The sequence below is a fragment of the Orycteropus afer genome, unplaced genomic scaffold, assembly GCF_000298275.1.
Source record: "Orycteropus afer afer isolate SDZICR_OR568_19922 unplaced genomic scaffold, OryAfe1.0 scaffold00524, whole genome shotgun sequence".
Lineage (NCBI taxonomy): Eukaryota > Metazoa > Chordata > Mammalia > Tubulidentata > Orycteropodidae > Orycteropus > Orycteropus afer.
In genome coordinates this window covers 85,479-104,806 of record NW_006922111.1, presented here as the reverse complement: position 1 = coordinate 104,806, position 19,328 = coordinate 85,479, and the positions used below count along the sequence as shown (strand labels likewise).

The 19,328-nt window shown below is 50.4% G+C and overlaps 1 protein-coding gene across 1 annotated transcript; it reads right to left on the bottom strand.

The window, feature by feature from the left end:
- Window positions 1–1,109: 1,109 nt before the first annotated feature.
- NUP50 (nucleoporin 50) lies at window positions 1,110–14,396 on the bottom strand. The gene is made up of 7 exons (XM_007955636.1): window positions 14,328–14,396; window positions 10,843–10,926; window positions 7,995–8,178; window positions 5,677–6,318; window positions 3,271–3,352; window positions 2,062–2,180; window positions 1,110–1,312 (listed from the first exon to the last, which is right to left on the bottom strand). The coding sequence occupies exons 1-7, from the start codon at window positions 14,394–14,396 to the stop codon at window positions 1,110–1,112; spliced, it is 1,383 nt and encodes a 460-aa protein (XP_007953827.1).
- Window positions 14,397–19,328: the final 4,932 nt, after the last annotated feature.

Sequence of the window (19,328 nt, the reverse complement as noted above, 5' to 3'; positions counted from 1 at the left end):
GGCTCTCACAGGTAAGCACACACCTCCGCACGCGCTCTTGCTCACGGGCAAGCACACCTCCGCACGCACTCCGGCTCTCACAGGTAAGCACATCTCTTTCCGCACGCGCTCCAGCTCACGGCAGAGAGCACTGCTATCTACAGAGGAAGGCAGCACTCACACAGCTCCTTCCCCCTTCGGACGTTTCCCAGGTAATCCATGTGGCTGGTGCTAGGAAAGCTCCTTGAACTTGACCCAGGCAACACGGCTCCCACCTGGATCACCCACCTTCCTCCTCTCTAGTCTGGTTTCCCCGACTTAACTTTCCTCTCATGAAGGTTCCCTGTTCATGGTCTAGAAACCATACACTGACAACATTGTGCTTTTAAAACCAGTTCCTGAAGACCCCCTTCCCCGACCCTGATGGCCTTCAAGGGGGACAGAGAACAGCACCTCATGGGTAAAACCACAAACCAAAACCAAAGGACTGCTGGAGCCTCCCGGGACCCCCTAAGCGGCTCCCAGCATCTCAAATGGAAAAGCAGGCCCTGAATTCTGTAAAGCAGCCTGTAGGGTTAAAGGCCACTGTCTGAGTAACAGGCAATGAGCTCTCAAGTAACCTAAGGAAGTAACTACAGCAAGGCGCGCGCACCTGTCATTTGGTAAAAGTGCTGCCATCACAGGGAGGCCCCCGAGGACACTGCCCCTGGCAGCTGGCTCCTCTCTGACACAGCGGTGCGGTCACCCGCCAACACAGCCACCTGCAGCCCGGACAACGGGGACAGCGGTGGCAGCAGCCCTAACATCCAGGGATGAGAAGGCCTTTGGAAGTCAAATTGATACCCTGATTGCAGCCCGTAAAGAAATTGCTTAGTTAACAGACAAATGAACTTCAAATATCCACAAACAATTGCCTCCCGCATGTGCTGGTCACATCGGCCAGCTCTCAAGAAGGGAGGGCACAGTTTCTTGACACTTAACATTCAAAGGTTTATTGGCCCTATTAATTTTCCTCACGAACGTTTGTAAGTTACCTATGAGTTCTCAGAATGTCAAAGTAGAAGAGAAAACACCGACTGAGTGCAGGGGTGGGGGGGCGTGCCTGGACGCCCCCTCGAGGCCGCCCGGCCTCAGGCGTCCTTTCTTTCCAGTAAGATTCTGTGCAGCTCGTCGGCATCCTCACTTGCTTTCACCCGAATCAACATGGGAACCGGGGTGGCGGCGTTCTTCTCGTCGATAGGAGGGTTTGGGACACAGACGATAAGCACGTTGTTCTTGCCCGTCCGGGTGCACGGCATGCTGGGCGGCACAAGGACATTCAGCAGGATGTTGCCTGCGGTTAAACCAAGACAGACAGACAGACAGACACGTAAAAATCAGACACTGTGGCCCCCGGAGCCGTTTCCACTTGGTGGATTTCAAACCAGGAGCCCAGGAACGTCCAAGGGAAGCTGGTTTGGGAAGCGGCCACCACTGGGGTGTGCCCTTCTGCCCTCTCTCCCCTCCTGAGGCTCCTCCAACCACACCAATGTCTCTCGGAGAGGGGACCTCACTTCAGAATGTCCCACCTGTCTGAACACTGCACATTCTCGTGTCTGAGGAGAAACAAGCTGGTAGGATCCAGTCTTCACCAGCTCCCATCAAACAGAGCAGATGACAGGGCTAGGGTCCCAGGTCAGAACAGGACTGTGACACCACTGCCCGCCCACAGGACAGCCAAGGCCACTGTGGCTCTGCTCCTCTCCCCCGCAGCCCCGCTCTCCTCCAGGGCATGTCTGCAGGGTAGCGCTGGATGGGACAGGGAGGTGGGGTACAGGAGTGACCGTGTGCTGTACCACCTGCACTCTTCCACACGGTTACCACCTTCGCCTTGTCACGTTACAACCGGAAGAGAAGGCTGTGGTGGTTACCACCTTCTGGTCACTTGTTCACATAGTGCATCTCCTTACTACCATTCCGGTACTGAAATCAAATCCCTAAGAACGTGCAGAGCACGTGGCTGATGTGGTCTAGACAAGGATTGCATGCAAGTACCCACTGACACACCTGTGAGCACCCTGTGCCAGGGAGGACATCACCCACCTAGATTGGTGTCCGCCCGCACGAGAAGCTGCGTCTTCTGATTCGCTGTAGGTTTCAAGTGCAGAGTGCCTACACCCTTCTCTTTAAATTCATTGTCTTTCTTGTAAAATAGTTTGCACCTACAGAGAGAAAAATCCTAGGTGTGACTGGGCCTCACCACCAAGGCAGCCACTGTCTCCAACACCAAGTACGCAGCCCTGGGTGGAATCTGTATGCAGGGACAGACCCTTCCCTGGTGCAGACGAACTGGGTCTGGGCACAAACCAGGATAAGCAAAACCACGTAGACATCCCAGAAGCCCCAGTTTTTCAAAGTAAACAGACGGTCTGACAAGACTTGTCTCCTTTCCAAAATCCCCTTTCCTCCGTTAACTCAAAGGTCCTGGCTGAACCCTCCCCGCCTCCCTGTTCTGCTCCTCAGCCCTGACTCGCAAGCTGCGAGGGGCCTTATGCAGCAAATGCAAGACCCACCCCCCACCCCCTTTTCCTTATATTTGAAACTGTTCTCAGGATCCTTCTGTTCGTGACCTCCTGAGATGAAGGTGAGCCTAGGCACCAACTGCAAGGCAGGGCCTGACTAAGGTGAAAGCCACCCAACGCCTCGCAGCTGCCACCTCAAGCATCCCCTGAGGAGGCACTCACACCACACCTGCTTCTACAATCCATGCTGACCAGAGCCGTCCCTTTACTGCCATCTATGTAACCAAGTTTAGAAACACGCAAAGAACTGTCAGGCTCTTAAAAGTTCTCAGAAAGAGAAGAACACTTGGGACTTGCACAGGATGTGGAGAACTGCTGGTTCCTCACTCTGAAGTCTCTGTGTCAGAAAACCCCACTGCAGAAGCTTCAGAACCAGCAGGAAGGTTCTCTGTACAAAGAACCGGTTCATCTCGGTTCACTGACAGGGAGGAGGGGAGATTCCCGCCTTCGCACTGGCTTTCTTCTCAAAGGAGCGCTTTCAAAGCAGCAAAGAACCAACTCTCACAGCAAAGAGGAAGACAGGCCCAGTGAGGACTTCCCAGAACTGCTTTGCTGTAAACCAGCAGGCCGAGAAGCCTTGCCCTCCAGGAGCCGGCAGGGCCAGGCTGACAGCAGGAGCAGGCCCGCAGGCGGAGTCAGGCCGGGAGGGGACTTCCTGAGACCCCGCGCCCTGGGAGGCCCCATCCCGTCCCTGATGGCCCGTGTGGAGCCCCTCAGGAGCCCTACTTACTTTTTGGAGTAAAAAGCATCTTCTTCCTTCACTTCAGTAACCACTACTCGGGGTGGTTCGTCAGCCGCCTCCTCTTCTCCGCCTTTTAGAGAAAGACGCCAACTCAGTGAGACGCCAGCCTCCACCCCTCACCTCCACCCAAACAGTCACTCTTCAGTGCACCCAACAGTTTTTTAAAAGCAAAGCTAATTTTTTGGGGAGGGAGGCAGGCTGAAATGGGGAGACGCCTGTGGATTTTCATTATTTTGGGAAAATAAAGCATTTATACAAGCTACATCCATCTCTATTCTAAGTCGTAATTTGTAAGAAGCCCTGGAATGGAAATACGTCCACGTGTACAACTTAGTGGACAGGCAGCAACACTGTCAGGCCGCCAGGCCGCCAGCGCCTGGCCACCCACATTCAAACAACCCACCAGTCAACGCACAGCTCAGCAGACTTCTCACAGCTTTGTCCCCAAACGTTCCTGGGACCACAGCTACGTCAGGCCAAGGAGTAGCACAGAGACACAATAGCAAAGCCAACAGTGCAAGTTGTCAGGAGTTGTTCTAAAGTCAAATGTGCCCAATGCTACCCAGCTGCCCTTGTCACACAGGCACTCGTGGTCACAGTGGGTCTGAAACACCCTGACAGTCCCCGACCACACAAGAGCTGCACTTAGACCTGGACAGAAGGGACCCATTTAAAGGGCGAGGCAGTGGCGCTCACCGGCTCACCAAGCACCCTTGACTACGAACAACGATTCTGGTGCCCAGACGGTCCCGGTCGTGGGTTTAAACTTGAGAAAGGGACTGCTGGGGACCCTGGGGCTGGATTCATTTTGTATCCTCTCTATTTCTGTGGCCACAAGAAGAAGAAAACTCAAGTCTGCTACAAACAGGTACTGCACAAAGCCAGGGTTCTTAAACTGCTGCCGGACCCTCCCTGGGAGCTTCTGAAGAGCAGGACCCCAGGGCCCCCAAGTTATGCTCTCCCAGGAGGCCCTGGACGGAGCGCTGGTGGTGCAACGGTTAAAGCATCTGGCTCCTAACCAAAAGGTCAGTGGTCTGAGCCCACCAGCTGCTCCCTGGAAGACAGCTAAGCAGTCTGCTTCGTAAAGATCCAGAGCCCTGGAAACCCAGCGTGTGCGCAGTGGGGGGTGCTTTCATTTGTAATCCACGCTGATGGCAATGAGTTGGTTTGGTTATGGTTGGGAAGGCCCCAGCAACTACCAGGTGAACAAACGCCCAGGACTTCTAGGTGTAAACACCTGGACACAGAACCGTACCGTCCAGGATGCCATTTGAACCCAACTTCCCTTCTGCAAGCCCAGCTTCCCTGCCCCCGACGCCCCTCTGGCCCCTGGAGAGCCTGTATGTCTCACTGCAGTCCAAGGGGATACTCTCCGTTGCCCTGGAAAGCTCATGCCAAAGGATGCTCTTGAGAGCAAGACCTACGGAACAGCTCCCAGTACAACTGTGCCACCTTCAGAGGCAAAGCGACAGCTGCTGCTTCACTTGTGGTGATCCATGTGAACACTCGCTGCTTACAAGGGGACAGTCCAACAGATGGCCACAGAAGCCCCACCCACAATCAAGAGGTAGACTGTGGACAGCCACTCACAGCCAGGAGTAGCCGAGGGAGGGGCTGCCTGAGCCCAAGCCTGGGCTTTCCTCCCAACTCATGCACCTGAGTCCACTGCTGACCTGCCCTGACATGCTGAGCCGGCACTCCATCCACCCTGACCCCCTCTGACCCTGCACACGACCTGCTCGGAGCTGGCACTCTGTCCACCCTGACCCTGCACGCGACCTGCTTGGAACCGGCACTCTGTCCGCCCTGACCCTGCACGTGACCTGCTCGCAGCCGGCACTCTGTCCGCCCTGACCCTGCACGTGACCTGCTCGCAGCCGGCACTCTGTCCGCCCTGACTCCGTACTGCAGGCACATCACAGAGTCACCTGTGTTCTGGACACATGGCTGCAATCCAGCTCCCTACCGGGCAAACATCGTCAACCTGCTGCCTATGGCTATAAAAGGCCAACGTTTTTTATCTTAAGGGTGCCAATTATAGTCGAGTGGATCTTCCCAGCAACTTTAATATAAACCTACTCTGTGGGTATTTGTAGTGAAGTCTACCAATAAAATACAGTTGTCAGAAAATATTTATAACTCACTACGTTTTTCTATATGCAAAGCCAGTCATTGGGGCAATGTTTCTACATTCTTAATCCTTTTAATGATCCTACAAGATAGGTTTCATTCCTATTTTGTAAGTAAGAAACCTGGGCTCAGAGAGACTAATCAGCTCTGTCCAGAAGCAATGGTGGAGCCAGGAACAGAACCTGTCCGCTCCCGTCATGGGTATTCCTTGTTTCCACTGAACTCAACTCTAAAGGAAACTCACAAAGAAAACCTTCTAGTCACCTTTGCATTCACTGCTGCCCCCTTCTGCTTGGCTCTCCGGCGTTTTGGTGGTCAATGGCGAAGCCGCTGGTTTGTTCTGGGGAATATCTTTACCAAATAAGCTGGCGTTTCCTGGGGAGAACGAAAACCCAGTCAGGGGCCCAGAGCTCAAGGAGCCCAAAACTGCACTGTCGACTTTCTTGCCAAAGTTGAACGAGGCACTTGCCGCTCCTGGGGCAGCGGACGGGTCAGTCTTCTTCTCAGACGAGGTCTCCGTTTTGTTGCCGTGGAACAAAAACGGTGATTCAGGTTGTAATTTTGTGGAACCAAAGAGTGAAGGAGACTGTGTTTCCACCAACATCTTGTCAGTCTCGCTCCCAGAATTCCCAGCGCCGCCCCCGTGCTGCTGCTCAATGGTGGCTAAGTATCTCTCATAGTCTCTGAAGATGGGCGTCAGGTCACAGAGCGCGTTTGTGTTCACATGCTTCACGATCCAGTCGCGCACAGAGCAGTTGAGGGCCGCCAGCTGCTTGTGATAGGCGTTCCCGCGGCACGTTGCACTGGCGGGGCAGCCAGGCGAGGGCTGCTGACTGCTACCGTTCGTTTTCGGATTGGAGCTCCTTTTCTCCACTGAGGAGGTAGGGCCATTTGCAGTAAGAGAACCTATAGGAAATTAAAAGTATTGGGTACTCAGAAACTGATGATGCAAAGTTAGGTTTTCATAACACTTCCTGTTTTCTGCTTTTATCGGGTTTCGTTTAGTTTAAGAAACATGTCCACAGCTCCCATTTAAGGACAAGAAACCACAAAAGATCAAACCAGCTGCACCTAAGACCCTGCTCCACGCCAGCCTTGGCACTTGAAAAGTACCCTCTGCCGTCAGACAGATGGCCCATGCAAACAGAACTGCCAGGACACTGTCAGCACCAGGGCTGTCGGCTCCGAGCCTGGAGACCCCAGGTGTGTGGAGCAGAACCGGGCCCCACAGGGTTTCCAATGGCTGTTTTTGGAAGCATACTGCCCGGCTCGTCTCTGAAGGCACCTGAGTGGACTGCCACCTCTGCCCTCTCGGTTAGCAGCCCTGCACGTTTAACCACGTGCACTTCCAGGGTCTCCTCGTCCAACTATGAGATGAGCATAAGACTCACTGCCCATGGGTATGCTGTCGTTGTTGTTATGTGCCGTCAAGTCGCCCCCGACTCATAGCGACCCCTCCTTGGGTTTCCAAGGCAGTTTCACTACGGAAGTAGATTGCCCAACCTTCCTTCTGAGGAGTGGCTGGTGGGTTTGAACCACCAGCCCTCTGGTTAGCAGTCAGGTGCCTTAGGCACTGTGCCACCAGCGCTCCCAGCCCACAGGTGTAGGACGCACAAATGTTAGGCACTGTGCTACCAGAACTCCCGGCCCACAGGTGTAGGGATGCACAAATGTTAGCTGACATCTCAACAGCACAGTGCTTCCTTCAGTCATGCCGAATGCAGGTTAAGCAGTGGGACGTTTCAAGACAATGACCCAAGCCCAGTCTAGCCCACGGCCCAGTCCAGCCCACGGCTCAGTCCAGGCCACAGCCCAGTCCAGCCCACGGCTCAGTCCGGGCCAAGGCCCAGTCCAGCCCACGGCCCAGTCCAGGCCACAGCCCAGTCCAGGCCACAGCCCAGTCCAGCCCACAGCCCAGTCTAACCCACGGCCCAGTCCAGGCCATAGCCCAGTCCAGCCCACGGCCCAGTCCAGGCCACAGCCCAGTCTAACCCATAGTATAATCTAGCCCACAGCCTAGTCTAGCCCACAGCCCAGTCTAGCCCACAGCACACTCCAGCCCACGGCACACTCTGGTCCCCCAGGATCCTTTCAGAGGACTGAGTTTCCAGCCATGGTCCCATTCTCTGCTGTTAATCTTGAGAGCTCGACTCACTCCCTCGACGCAGGCCAGGCAGTCAACACACCCAGGGCAAGCAAAGGCAGCCCGGGAGGCCTGTTACAGGGACAAGGTCATCAGAGTCCTCAGAGCCCTGCTGGTGTGTGGCCCTGAGAGAGCCCTTGAAAGGCTGGATGGGAAGGGGAGCCTCTAGAGTGGTGGGTTCTGAGGCTCAGGGCTCAAGGGGCTTGAGCGAGGCCACAGGCTGATAACTGGCGGGCTGACAGCAGAAGCGGGGTCTGCTCTGGCTCCAATGCCTGTGCCTGAGCCACTAACTCTGTAAACGGCCAACGTCTCCCAGTCCCTCTTGTTATCGCCCTGTATTTGCTGAGTCCCAACACCAGGATAAGCATAAGAAAAATATCTCTGCAAGGTTCTTTTACTCAGTTATCCCTAGATGTGCTGGGGACGAGCACCTACTCACCAGAAGTGGCCTTGGTCTCTGCGGCTGTCCTCGTGCTGGTGAAGGCAGGGGCACCCGTCACACTGCTCCCGTTGGACAGTCCTAAGGGCTTCCCTGCAGCGCCATTTCCGAATCCAGAAAACCCGCCTCCTCCAGAAGGTGCCACCAAACCTTTGAAACCTTTAAAGGCCCCTCCGCTATCGGACTGAAATAGAAAGGAAGAGCCCACGTTAGAGCAGATGGCCCGTCCTGTGAGCAGTGAGCGACGGAACATCGCCACCACAGAAGAACCTGCGCTCACGGAAAGGGCCAGCACAGTGAACGAGCGAGGAAGGTGAGGTGGGGACGGCTCTACCCGCAGAGCAGCAGGCAGCACGTGACCGTCAGGAGCACCAGCGGGACTGACAGGAGGGGACTGTTAGACAGTGCGTGTGTAAGACACAAAAGGTCAGCAGGGACAATGCAAGGACCCACCATCACGCTTCTGAAAAATAATCACAAACACTCATCGCAACCCTAAATCAAAGGCCATGTGCCTAAGTGGCAGAAACAGTGGACAGGATGAACCCAGTGTGCATGTCACCCCTTCACATACAACGTTCTGAGAGTTTCTGCAGCTTTCAACCTGTGCTGAACTGACCCACACCCGAGAGCCGACTGTGCCTCAAACCTAGACGCCGTCAGAGAAACGCAGGGCACTGTCTGATCCCAGCTTTGCTTGGCGCTTCCTTAAACTAGGTTTCTTTCAAAGATCTTTCTTAGTAGACCGCTTGTCATGGTTTCTAGCTCTTTCACACCCCTAAGCTTGGACAATGCTAGGTGGTCCTTGTAAGATTCCGAAACCTCTGCAGAAAGGTCCTGCAGCTTAGAGCTTTACTAAAATCACTACAAACAAGTTCAGATCACCTTCCAGGTAGTGGTTACACCACGGGGGACCGACTCTGCTTCCCGATCAAGGGCCCAGGGCTGCCCTGAGAAGTATTTTCAACAATCCCACTTCTAAGTCCCTCTGAGGGTGGTGCGTACAAATCCCAAGTTCCCACCGAAGTGGTTAGAACTGTGAAAACCAAAATCCTCCATTTCCAAAAGGGCCGGTCCGTCTAATATCACATCTGTCCCACAAAGCTGGCTGCCTCAATCACTGGACCAGCATAACAGCATTTAGGGACCAGACTTACGGGTAATAAAATAAGGCCAAGAACCCAGACCTTAACGTGGAGGAATTTTAATGCAGGTAACAAATATGAGTCAGGGCCTGTGTTTGAAATTTCTTTGATTTTCAATTACTTAAAACCCCAACCCCAAATACACCACTGAGATAGCTGTCATCTGAAAACAGTGACTCACAGACAAGCTGGAAAGCTGCAAGGTGCTCGTAGGGCCTTGGCGTCCGCCTGAGACTTTGAAGTCACAGGGCACTTATAGGTATTTTGGAAATCACTAACAGCAAATTGGTTCTAGACTCACCACGAAGACGCAAGAACAACCATTTCAGCAAAAGGAAGGGCGACATGAGAAAACGAGTAGATGGTAAGTGGCTTTCGAGTTGGGCTCCCCACCAGGGCAGCACCACACCCCACTGCCACCCCAGTCTCCCACACGTGTGTATGGGTGACTGGTCTCTTATCATTTATCAGGATATAAACTCCACAAAGCAGGGAGATTTTGGCCTATTTCATCCGCCAGTGATTATCCCCAGGGCCCAGTACATCTGCTGAATAATCAACCAATAAATTCTATTTAGTTACTTCAGTACGGAAGTTTATGGAGAATCACAGCTTAAACAGTGTAACAAAACCTCAGCGTGAATTTCAATGGCCTGGGTGTATGTCCCGTCCCTGTCCTCTGGCCAGTGCTGTCCCTGCTCTTTCCACGTCTTCACCCTCATCCATTCAGCAGGGGGACCCTCCCTCCTGCACAGGGCCTTCCCTGGCTTCTCTGGGCGACCAAAACTCGGCCTGCAGCCTTTGCTCCCACCGATCAAGACATTTTCCTAACAACTCCACTCATAGGTCCCACAGGCACTTCAAATGCAACATCTCCCAAATAAATCGCTCCCTCCCTAATTAAGCTGTTTCTCCTGTGTCGGTTTGGTGAACCAGCCTCACTTCTCCCTGAATACCTCCACCAGCGAGTCACCAGTCTCAAGGCAGGAATGAAATGAGACCAGCAGAAAACTGAGAATGAAAACCCAGTGAACGGAGGCCACCAGCCAACACGCAGCCGAGGCCCAGCCCAAGGTCACCCACCCCAGACAGGCAGAGTGGCTCCTCCTGCCTGCCAACAGCTGTTCAGGACACCAGGATGGCGCTCTGTGCCTGGAATGCACGAGGTGGGTGAAGAGCGAATAATGTGGAGTGACTGCAGAATGCAGAGCACGTGAGCTCAATCCAAGACGAAAACTCATTTCGACACGGAGCACCAGGAAGCAACGCTTTCATACCCTCTACCATCATACTGGGGAAACGGCCAGCACATGAAGTGCTCCTGTTACCGCTCACGGCTCCATGGCCCGCGCCTGCTACCGCTCACGGCTCCATGGCCTGCGCCGGCACCCCCAGGAGATTAGGACTTGAGCACAGACGTCATGTCCCCCTTTCTGACTCCTGTAATGGCTACGCTTGTTTTCCTTCCTGTTGTCACTCAATCTGTATCTGCCTGTATCTTTTCTTTAAGTGGCTAAGCTCCCTTTGAAAGCTTCAGGCCCCACACGTTTTAAAAATCTACCTCCTTGCCCACACCGAGGACTCTCACAAGGAGAGTGTTTTTATGAAGTCTTTCTTGACATGACTGCTTCCACTGAGGTGGAAATGCTCTGCGCCTCAGAAGTGAAATCTGGCTTCAGGATCAAAACGTGAGAAGCACTCACTTCAAATCCGACATTTCTACGTTTCGCTTTTTTTATGGCTCTGTTCTTCAAGACTTCCTCGCTGGCCACGGAGAATGTTCCCACCTGCAGGGTGACAAACCAAAGAGCAGTTAAGATGTGGTGCAGACACCATAGTCTGGTCCTGGTTGTGTCTTTATAAACCAAACTAAACCAAATTCACTGCCGTCGAGTCAGATCCAACTCACAGCGACCCCTCCTTGGGTTTCTGACGTGGTTATCACTACAGAAGTAGATTGCCCAACCTTCCTTCTGAGGCGTGGCTGGTGGGTTTGAACTGCCAGGCTTCTGATTAGCGGTCAAGTGCCTTAGGCACTACGCCACCAGAGCTCCTAGCAAACTTACCCAACAGCTGCTCCAAGTACTGTGAACACACTGCTGAGAAGGTGGTCAAGTCCGTTATCTGTCTCGTGAATTCCACTCTAATGGCACATCAGAATCTTCCAGAACACACATACCAAGGCTTCGAGCCACCCTCTGCAGAGAGGCTTGCAGGGCATGCATGCACAAAGACTCCTGAGAAGACCAGACGTTGAAATGCTAGTGCAAGACTATCAATAACCAGTTCTTCACATTACTGATAGTAGGGCCCATTCTGCAATCCAGATGCCCCAAACCAGTACCTTGTTACTCAGTGCTCAAAAGTAGATTTTATAATTCTGTTTATGGAGCTCTGGTGGTACAGTGCCTAAGGTATCTGACTGCTAACCAGAAGGTTGACGGTTCAAATCCCCCAGCCACTCTGCAGAAGGGAGACTGGGCAATCTACTTCCTTAAAGATTTATTGCCTGGGAAACCCAATGTGGGTCACTATGAATCGGAATCGACTTGATGGCAGCGTTTTTTTTTTTTTTTAATCTGTGTATCACTTATACCCTTAACTTTAAGAAGCCACATGTCCACTGCTCACAAGGACACCAGGGCACCAACAACTCTTAACAACCCTGCTGAAAACCCCTGCCAGAGCACTGTAATGGACTCTGTCTGCACCATAATCTGTGGAGCCTCAGGCTTTACTGCAACCCTTCCTTCACACTGGAGAGTGGCTACAAGGCATTTTGTGTTAAGAAAAAAAAAAAAAGGTCCCATCTATAGTTATTCTGGAATTGACTGGATGGCAGCAGGTTTCATAACCATTCCAGATCATGTCACATTTAAAAGGAGCCCTAATACCCACAGCCACTCCTCAGAAAGAAGGTTGGGCAATCTACTTCCGTAGTGATATTGCCTCGGAAACCCAAGGAGGGGTCGCTATGAGTCAGGGCCGACTCGACGGCACATAACAACAACAACAATACGCACAGAGGAGCTCTGGTGGTGTAGTGCCTAAGGCACTCGACTGCTAACCAGAAGGTTGGTGGTTCAAATCCACCAGCCACTCCTCGGAAGGAAGGTTGGGCAATCTACTTCTGTAGTGATACTGCCTCGGAAACCCAAGGAGGGGTTAGGGTTCGGGTTCGGGTTCGGGTTCGGGTTAGGCTGTAAGTAAGGTTCGGCTCGACAGCACATAACACCACCACACCCAGACAGGCCAGTCAGCTGCATCTGCCCACAGCGGAGGTCCTTCCATACTCGTGTCACTAGAAACTGTCCAAATGTGTGTTCTTTGATTCCTGGCCTACGTTTACGCTAGTAGTTTAGATCTTAATGTAAGTGGGCTAAGACACAGAGAAACAGCCACAGCCAAAGGCTCACTAGTGATAAAGCGCCAGGTCAGTTAGGAGTGTAAAAGCCCTACCAGCACACTGACTCATCCGTGATTCTGGTTTCCCGAGAAATACTAGTAGTCCACATTATCTATGAAGGAAAACACATTATACAGCCATGTGTCGTTTAACGCCCACAGTATGTTCTGTGAAATGGGACGTCATGTGACTTGGATGTGGTGCAAACACCATGTCATCATCTGGACCTGCTTTTTCTTTAAACATTTCAAACAAGCTTTACAACTCATCAGTGACCATCAACGTGCTGAGAGGGACTCCCTTTAGTGCCTGGTCCTCAGTCCACATCGTGAGCAATTTCTCCGCATCTGATGCAGGTCCCTCACTTATCAGCCTTCCAGCTTCAGTGGAACTGAGCCTTCAACAGCTTGGAGAACTTTTCTGTTTTGGGGGACTGTAGTGACTGTCAAGTATGACATGCTTAAATCACAAGCAATAGTATTCACTGGTTGCCACCTTCCTGTTGTTTTATAACCTTGTTTTCCTCCCAAACCATCAGTCTCCTTGGCCTCTTGCTGCTATTAGCTCACTAGCACTGGTTTTGCTGCGTTTGGGAGCCCTGATGCGAAAATTAAACAGAGAGATAACATTACGATACCCAAGAGATAGGCGATATACAAGACTGGACGCAGCTGCCTTTGAGTGGAAACACACACTTCATATAAAGTTACATGGTAAACTTTTTGGAAAGAAGTACAGTACACACGTAAGTCAGAAACAGAGTGTTTTCATGACTGTCAAATCACTGTTACAGGTTATGTATGTACCATATTATCGTATGCCCAGTAGAACAATCGCTTCATGTACAAGAGATGTGAGATATATGTCCGGCGTGTGGGATGCTATTTTGTTAGCTACAACCTGTTCTCTGATCTGGATTTTTGAACCCTACGGGACCAATGATATAATGTGCAGTTGGACGGTGCCTGAGTGGATGTTATCTGGTGTATGGGTGTACTACAAAGTACACTCAGAAAGTAGAAAAGCAGCTGCCTAAATGAGCTTGGGAACACACCTGCGGGTCCTGTGTGTGTGTGTGTGTGTAAACCTTAGCACTACCCTAACAACCTGACTGGCTATCTTTGCCACAGATGTCCTCAGTGAAGTGGCCTGTGAGTCACTGCTGATGAGGTGCCAGAAGTGTGGCCGCGCCCCATCGTTACAGGAGGAAACAGCGAGGTTTCCTCAAAGAAGACCATTTCCATTTCGTTAGGAGTCAACGAGGCCACTCAAGGAAGTACAATATCCAAAGTCCATTCTTCTTAGCCAATTGTCGGGGGTCCCGGACCCACTGAACAGCTTCCAAGAAGCATCAGAGTAACAGTGGGTACCGCAAGCTTTTGAAATCAACAATCATGGGCCTGGCAGACCTAGTTGGGGGGTGAACCACTTTTCAAGTCTGAATGCCAGCACTGGAAACTCCAATGACCAGCTCACGTAAGCTGCAGTCATGACTAAAATGACTTAGCTCCAAAGCACAGGTGTAGGATGCGGCACATTTAGGAAATTCACAAAGAAGCCGCTTCTACAAAGGAGAGTAGTTAAGGAACAGATGTGTGGAAAAGCCCACCCAAGTGTAACAGCTTTCTGTACTAAGCACAAGTCATGAGGAACCACAGTCCTTACTGTTCAGGATGTGTGTACAGGGGCTTTTACATTTGTATCATAAAGACTTCATGCAGAACCTCACGAGTTTAAGCTTAAGAGCAGCATGACCTCATTCTTACAAAAACTACTTTGTACCTCCTCTGCTTCGTCTTCTTGATCCCAATTCCTATCCGTCAATTCCTTCTCGGCAATTCTTTTCGCCATTGTTCCAAACCTAAGTATAGAGAATAAAAGTAAACAGATTATTTTTCTAGAGCAAGATATAACTCTTATAAGGAATTTTAAAAACGTATTCTAGCACGAAGTGAGATTAGAAACATTTCTGATGCCAGTGGAAACTGCTTCAGTGAGAACTTTCCACTGGTATCAGCACCGCGGTATTATTAAGTCCAGTAAGGGACTATGCAAGGAGGCAGCGGAAAGTGCCTAAGGAACACTAGCACTTTTCCTGACCAACATCAGATCAACTCCATATGAAAAAATTAAAACGAAATACTGATTTTTTAAAAAAAGTCTGGCATATGGTGTAATCAACAAGTGCTTTACTAACATATTCTATGTAAATCACACTTATCCTCTTGATCTAGGCAAACCAAACTCACTGCCCAGTGGATCCGACTCATAGTGACCCCTCCTTGGGTTTCCGAGGTGGTATCACTATAGAAGTAGATTGCCCAACCTTCCTTCCAAGGAGTGGCTGGTGGGTTTGAACTGTCAGCCTCCTGGTTAGCAGTCAAATGCCTTAGGCACTATGCCACCAGAGCTCCCTGATGTAGGCAAAGCACGTTTAATATTACAAATTCTCCTTAAAAACGATCCGCTGACGAAGTTCACTTAGGTCTGAATCTTAATAAGGTGTTGGAAATATCTCTGCAACATGCATACTCTTCTTTGGCTACAGCTAGTAGACAGGAAAATATGTTACCCAAGAGAGAACAATTCAATTCAGCCAAATTGTGTCTTGTTAAGCTAAGTAGCTCTGGTGGCATAGTGCCTAAGGCATGTGACTGCTAACCACAAGGCTGGTGGTTCAAACCCACCAGCCACCCCTTGGAAGGAAGGTTGGGCAATCTACTTCTATAGAGATACTGCCTCCGAAACCCAAGGAGGGCTCGTTATGAGTTGAACTGACTTGATGGCCGTGAGTAGCTAAGACATCACTTTAACGTCTGAATGTGTTTGATGGAATCTTCACACCTTGGGAACACACAATTCTTCAATAAACCATCAGCTTGGTTCCTGTGTCCCCACGCTGGGGGAGGGTGGGGCTCACAAGTGCTACAGTGGACCCTAGTGCCTGCCCAGAGAGGGTGCCAGTGTCCATTCCTGAAAACCGGCAACTTGTGTTCTGACCCTACAGCGTATACTTTGCCGTTTAAAAAATACAAACCACCCCCAGACTGAGACTCTGGCTGTGACGTGTCTTCTCTCATACACCAGCTGGATGGACAAAAAGCCCCTTCCAGCTCCTCTGCTCCCCATCTGACCCTGGAACTTATCACTCATGTCTGTGTACCTGCCAGGGCTGGGGAACCCACCTGGCCTCCTCCGTGATGGTCCTTCCTCACTCTCGTCTGCCTTTAGCACCACCACCCACTGGACAAAGCTTCTTGGAACCACACGCTCACAAACTTACACATCCCCTACTGCTCTCTTACCAAAAACCCCCAAACCCCAAACCCGCTGCTGCTGAGTTGTTTCCCACTCATAGCAACCCTACGAGACAGAGCAAAGGTGCCCTGTGGGGTTTCCAAGGCTGTCCATCCCTACATAAGCTGACTGCTTCATCTTTCTCCTGCTGAATGGTGCGTGGCTTCAAACCGCTGATCTTCTGGTTAGCAGCCAAATGCCTTAACCCTGCACCACCACAGCCGTTTAGCACCCTCTCACTGCCACCGAGTCAATTCCAACTCACAGCGACCTCCACTGGGTTTCCAAGGTGGTAAACCCTTAGGGAAGTAGACTGCCCCATCTTCCTTCAGCAGAGCAACTGGTGGCTTTGAACTGCCAACCTCCTGGTTAGTGGCCAATGCCTTAGGCGCTGCGCCAAAGCCCCTTACTGTTCTCTTTAAAACAAAAACAAAATGAAACAAAAAACCCCACTGCCATCAAGTCGATTATGACTCAAACCTTTTGGGTTTCTGTAAAGACCTCTGGTGGTGTAGTGGATAAGCCACTTGGTTGCTAACCAGAAGGTCAGTGATTCAAACCCATCAGCTGCTCCGTGGAAGAAGGGGCAATCTACTGCTATAAAGATTTGCAGCCTTGGAAACCTAATGGGGATTGCTATGAGTCAGAACGGACTTGCGGCTGGCGGGTTTGAACTGTGAACCTTCTGGCTAGCAGCTAAATGCCTTAGGCAGTACATCACCAGAGCTTCTCGATGCAGTCAATTTATTTTTGTGGTTTGTTTTTGTAAATATCGACAGCCTTGGAAACTGTAAGGGGCAGTTTCACTCTCTCCTTTAGGGGTGCGGTGAGTCGGCATCTACTTGACAGCGATGGATTTTTAGTGGCGTAGTGCCTAAGGCATTTGCCTACTGGAGCAGAAGGCTGGCTGTTCAAACCCACCAGCCGCTCCTCGGAAGGAGGATCGGGCAATCTACTTCCATAGAGATACTGCCTTGGAAACCCAAGGAGGGGTCGCTATGAGTCAGATCCGACTTGATGGCAATGTGGTTTTTTTTTTTTTGGTATAGCAACTATTAGGAGCACTGGTGGCATAGTGCCTAAGGCATGTGACTGCTAACCAGAAAGCTGGTGGTTCAAAGCCACTAGTCACTCCTCAGAAGGAAGATTGGGCAATCTACTTCCGTAGAGATACCACCTCGGAAACCTAAGGAGGGGTCACTGAGTCAGATGGACTCCTCAGCAGCGTGTGAGTATCCATATAAAATACATGTGCAGGCCTGCACTCTACAGTCCTCCCGGTGCTGATGTCCTGTAAAGTGGTTACCCAGGGGCTTTCAATGCTCACCAATCGCCTAACATATATGAATGATTCTTTTACAAGTATGTGCGCTATCTCTAATTACAGAATAAGTGATGTTAAAGTCCAAGGTTCTAAAATTCCTCACAACCAGTACTGATCAGTTTAATGGCCAGGTCTCTATGGATTCTTCCTGCCCCATTCCTATTCATTGTTGACCTCCACCAGAGGGCAGAAAAGATGAGAAGTTGAAACAGGTCATTTTTGTTGAGATTAACTGTGGGTAAACAAGGGTGGGGCTGAAGTGCAACAACTGTAATAGGAGTAAGACTGTAACATGAGCATCTACCCACAACTGAAGAGATAACTGGCCTTGTGAAATAACCTAGGTGAACACCCAGCTGCAGCCTCTGTGTAACACCGCAACTGCTCCGTCAGTACAGAGAAGGTGACTGTACTGCTCTGTTGACTGATGTATTCCCAACGCCCCATCAGCGTCCAGCTCAAGGCAGGTGCTGTGTCTGTTGCAGAAGCAACAGGGGATTGGGGCACTAGCTAGCTGACAAAGGAATGGATTATATCAGCAGCTCGAGCTTGCCATTTGCTAGCTGTGAGACTGTGGACAAGTTTTACAGCTTTTGTGCCTCAGTTTCTGCATCTGTAAAATGGGAAAGAGATGGATGAATAAAAACAGCTTAAACAAAATCAGCTTAGTTCAATAAAGGACCTGGTGCACAGGAAGGGTTTAACTAACATTATTATTAACAAAACAAGTTTTCTTAGAAGCAATGGCTATAAAATGTTATTTTTCATCCAAAACTTAAAAATGGGAATGGAAAATTTACAAAAGAAGAAATTCAGGTGACCGACAAACACATGAAGAACTTGTTTGCCATCATTAGCCATTAACTCACTGCTATTGAGACGGATCCAACTCATAGCCACCCCTCCTTGGGTTTCCGAGGCAGTCTCTCTATGGAAGTAGATTGCCCAACCTTCCTTCCAACGAGTGCCTGGTGGGTTTGAACCACTAGCCTTCTGGTTAGCAGTCAAGTGCCTTAGGCACTACTCCACCAGGGATGCAAATCAAAACAACTATGAAGTATCATCTCACCCCAGTATTAATAGCAAACAAAGTTCAACAAGACAGAAAACAACAAATGCTGGCAAAGATATAGAGAGATTGGGACTATCATACACTGCTGGTGGGACTGTCAAATGATACAACCACTGTGGAAAGCAGTATGGTGATTCCTTAAAAAGTTAGAATTAAAAATACCATTTGATGCAGCAATTTCATTATTAGGTATGTTGTTGTTGTTGTTATGTGCCGTCGAGTCAACCCTGACTCATAGCGACCCCTCCTTGGGTTTCCGAGGCAGTATCACTACGGAAGTAGGATTGCCCAACCTTCCTTCCGAGGAGTGGCTGGTGGGTTTGAACCGCCAGCCTTCTGGTTAGCAGTCAAGTGCCTTAGCCACTATGCTACCAGAGCTCCCATTATTAGGTATATACCCTAAAAAAGTGAGAGCCAGGACAAGAACTGATAGAGGACACCCATGTTCATCACAGCACTATTCACACAGCAAAGAGATAGAAACCACCTGAGTGTCCATCAACCAAGGAATGGATAAACAAACTGTTACACACAGAAAATGAAATACTATACAACCCTAAAGAATAATGTAGAATCTGCAAAATACCACATAACGTGGATGAACTTGGAGGATATTATGCTAAAAGAAATAAGTCAATCACAGAAAGACAAATAGTGTATTAGTCTGTTACCATAAAAAGTCAAGGAAAGGTTTATACAAGGAAGGAAACTTTGTTGGTTGGCAGAGATGGGAGGGGAGGCTAAATTCCTAGGTATGCTGGGGGCGTATACATAGACATACAGATGCAGCAAGGACTATCAGTGGTTACCAGGCTAGGAGGCGGGACAAAGGGGGAGCTTTTGTTTGCAGAGCACTGGGTTTATGCGAATGGTGGTGGAATACTTTGCAAAAGGACAACCATAATGGTGTCACAACATGAAAAATGTCATCGACGTCCCTGAGCTGTAAATGGGGAAGTTGTTAGGGTGGCCAATGTCTTGTTGTGCATGTTTTCACAATAAAAGGGGGGAAAAAAAAGTAGGATGGAAAAATATGTAACTTACGAGCCAGACTTTGAAGCAGTATTTTACCCCAAAGCATGACACTCTG

Excerpts from the sequence above, each read along its gene's own strand:
- NUP50 (XM_007955636.1), bottom strand. The coding sequence starts at position 14,396 with ATGGCGAAAAGAATTGCCGAGAAGGAATTGACGGATAGGAATTGGGAT. Across the intron at positions 6,319-7,994 it reads AGAGACCAAGGCCACTTCTG|GTTCTCTTACTGCAAATGGC; the intron begins GTGAGTAGGTGC and ends AATTTCCTATAG. Across the intron at positions 3,353-5,676 it reads GGGCAGCAGTGAATGCAAAG|GCGGAGAAGAGGAGGCGGCT; the intron begins GTGACTAGAAGG and ends TTTCTCTAAAAG.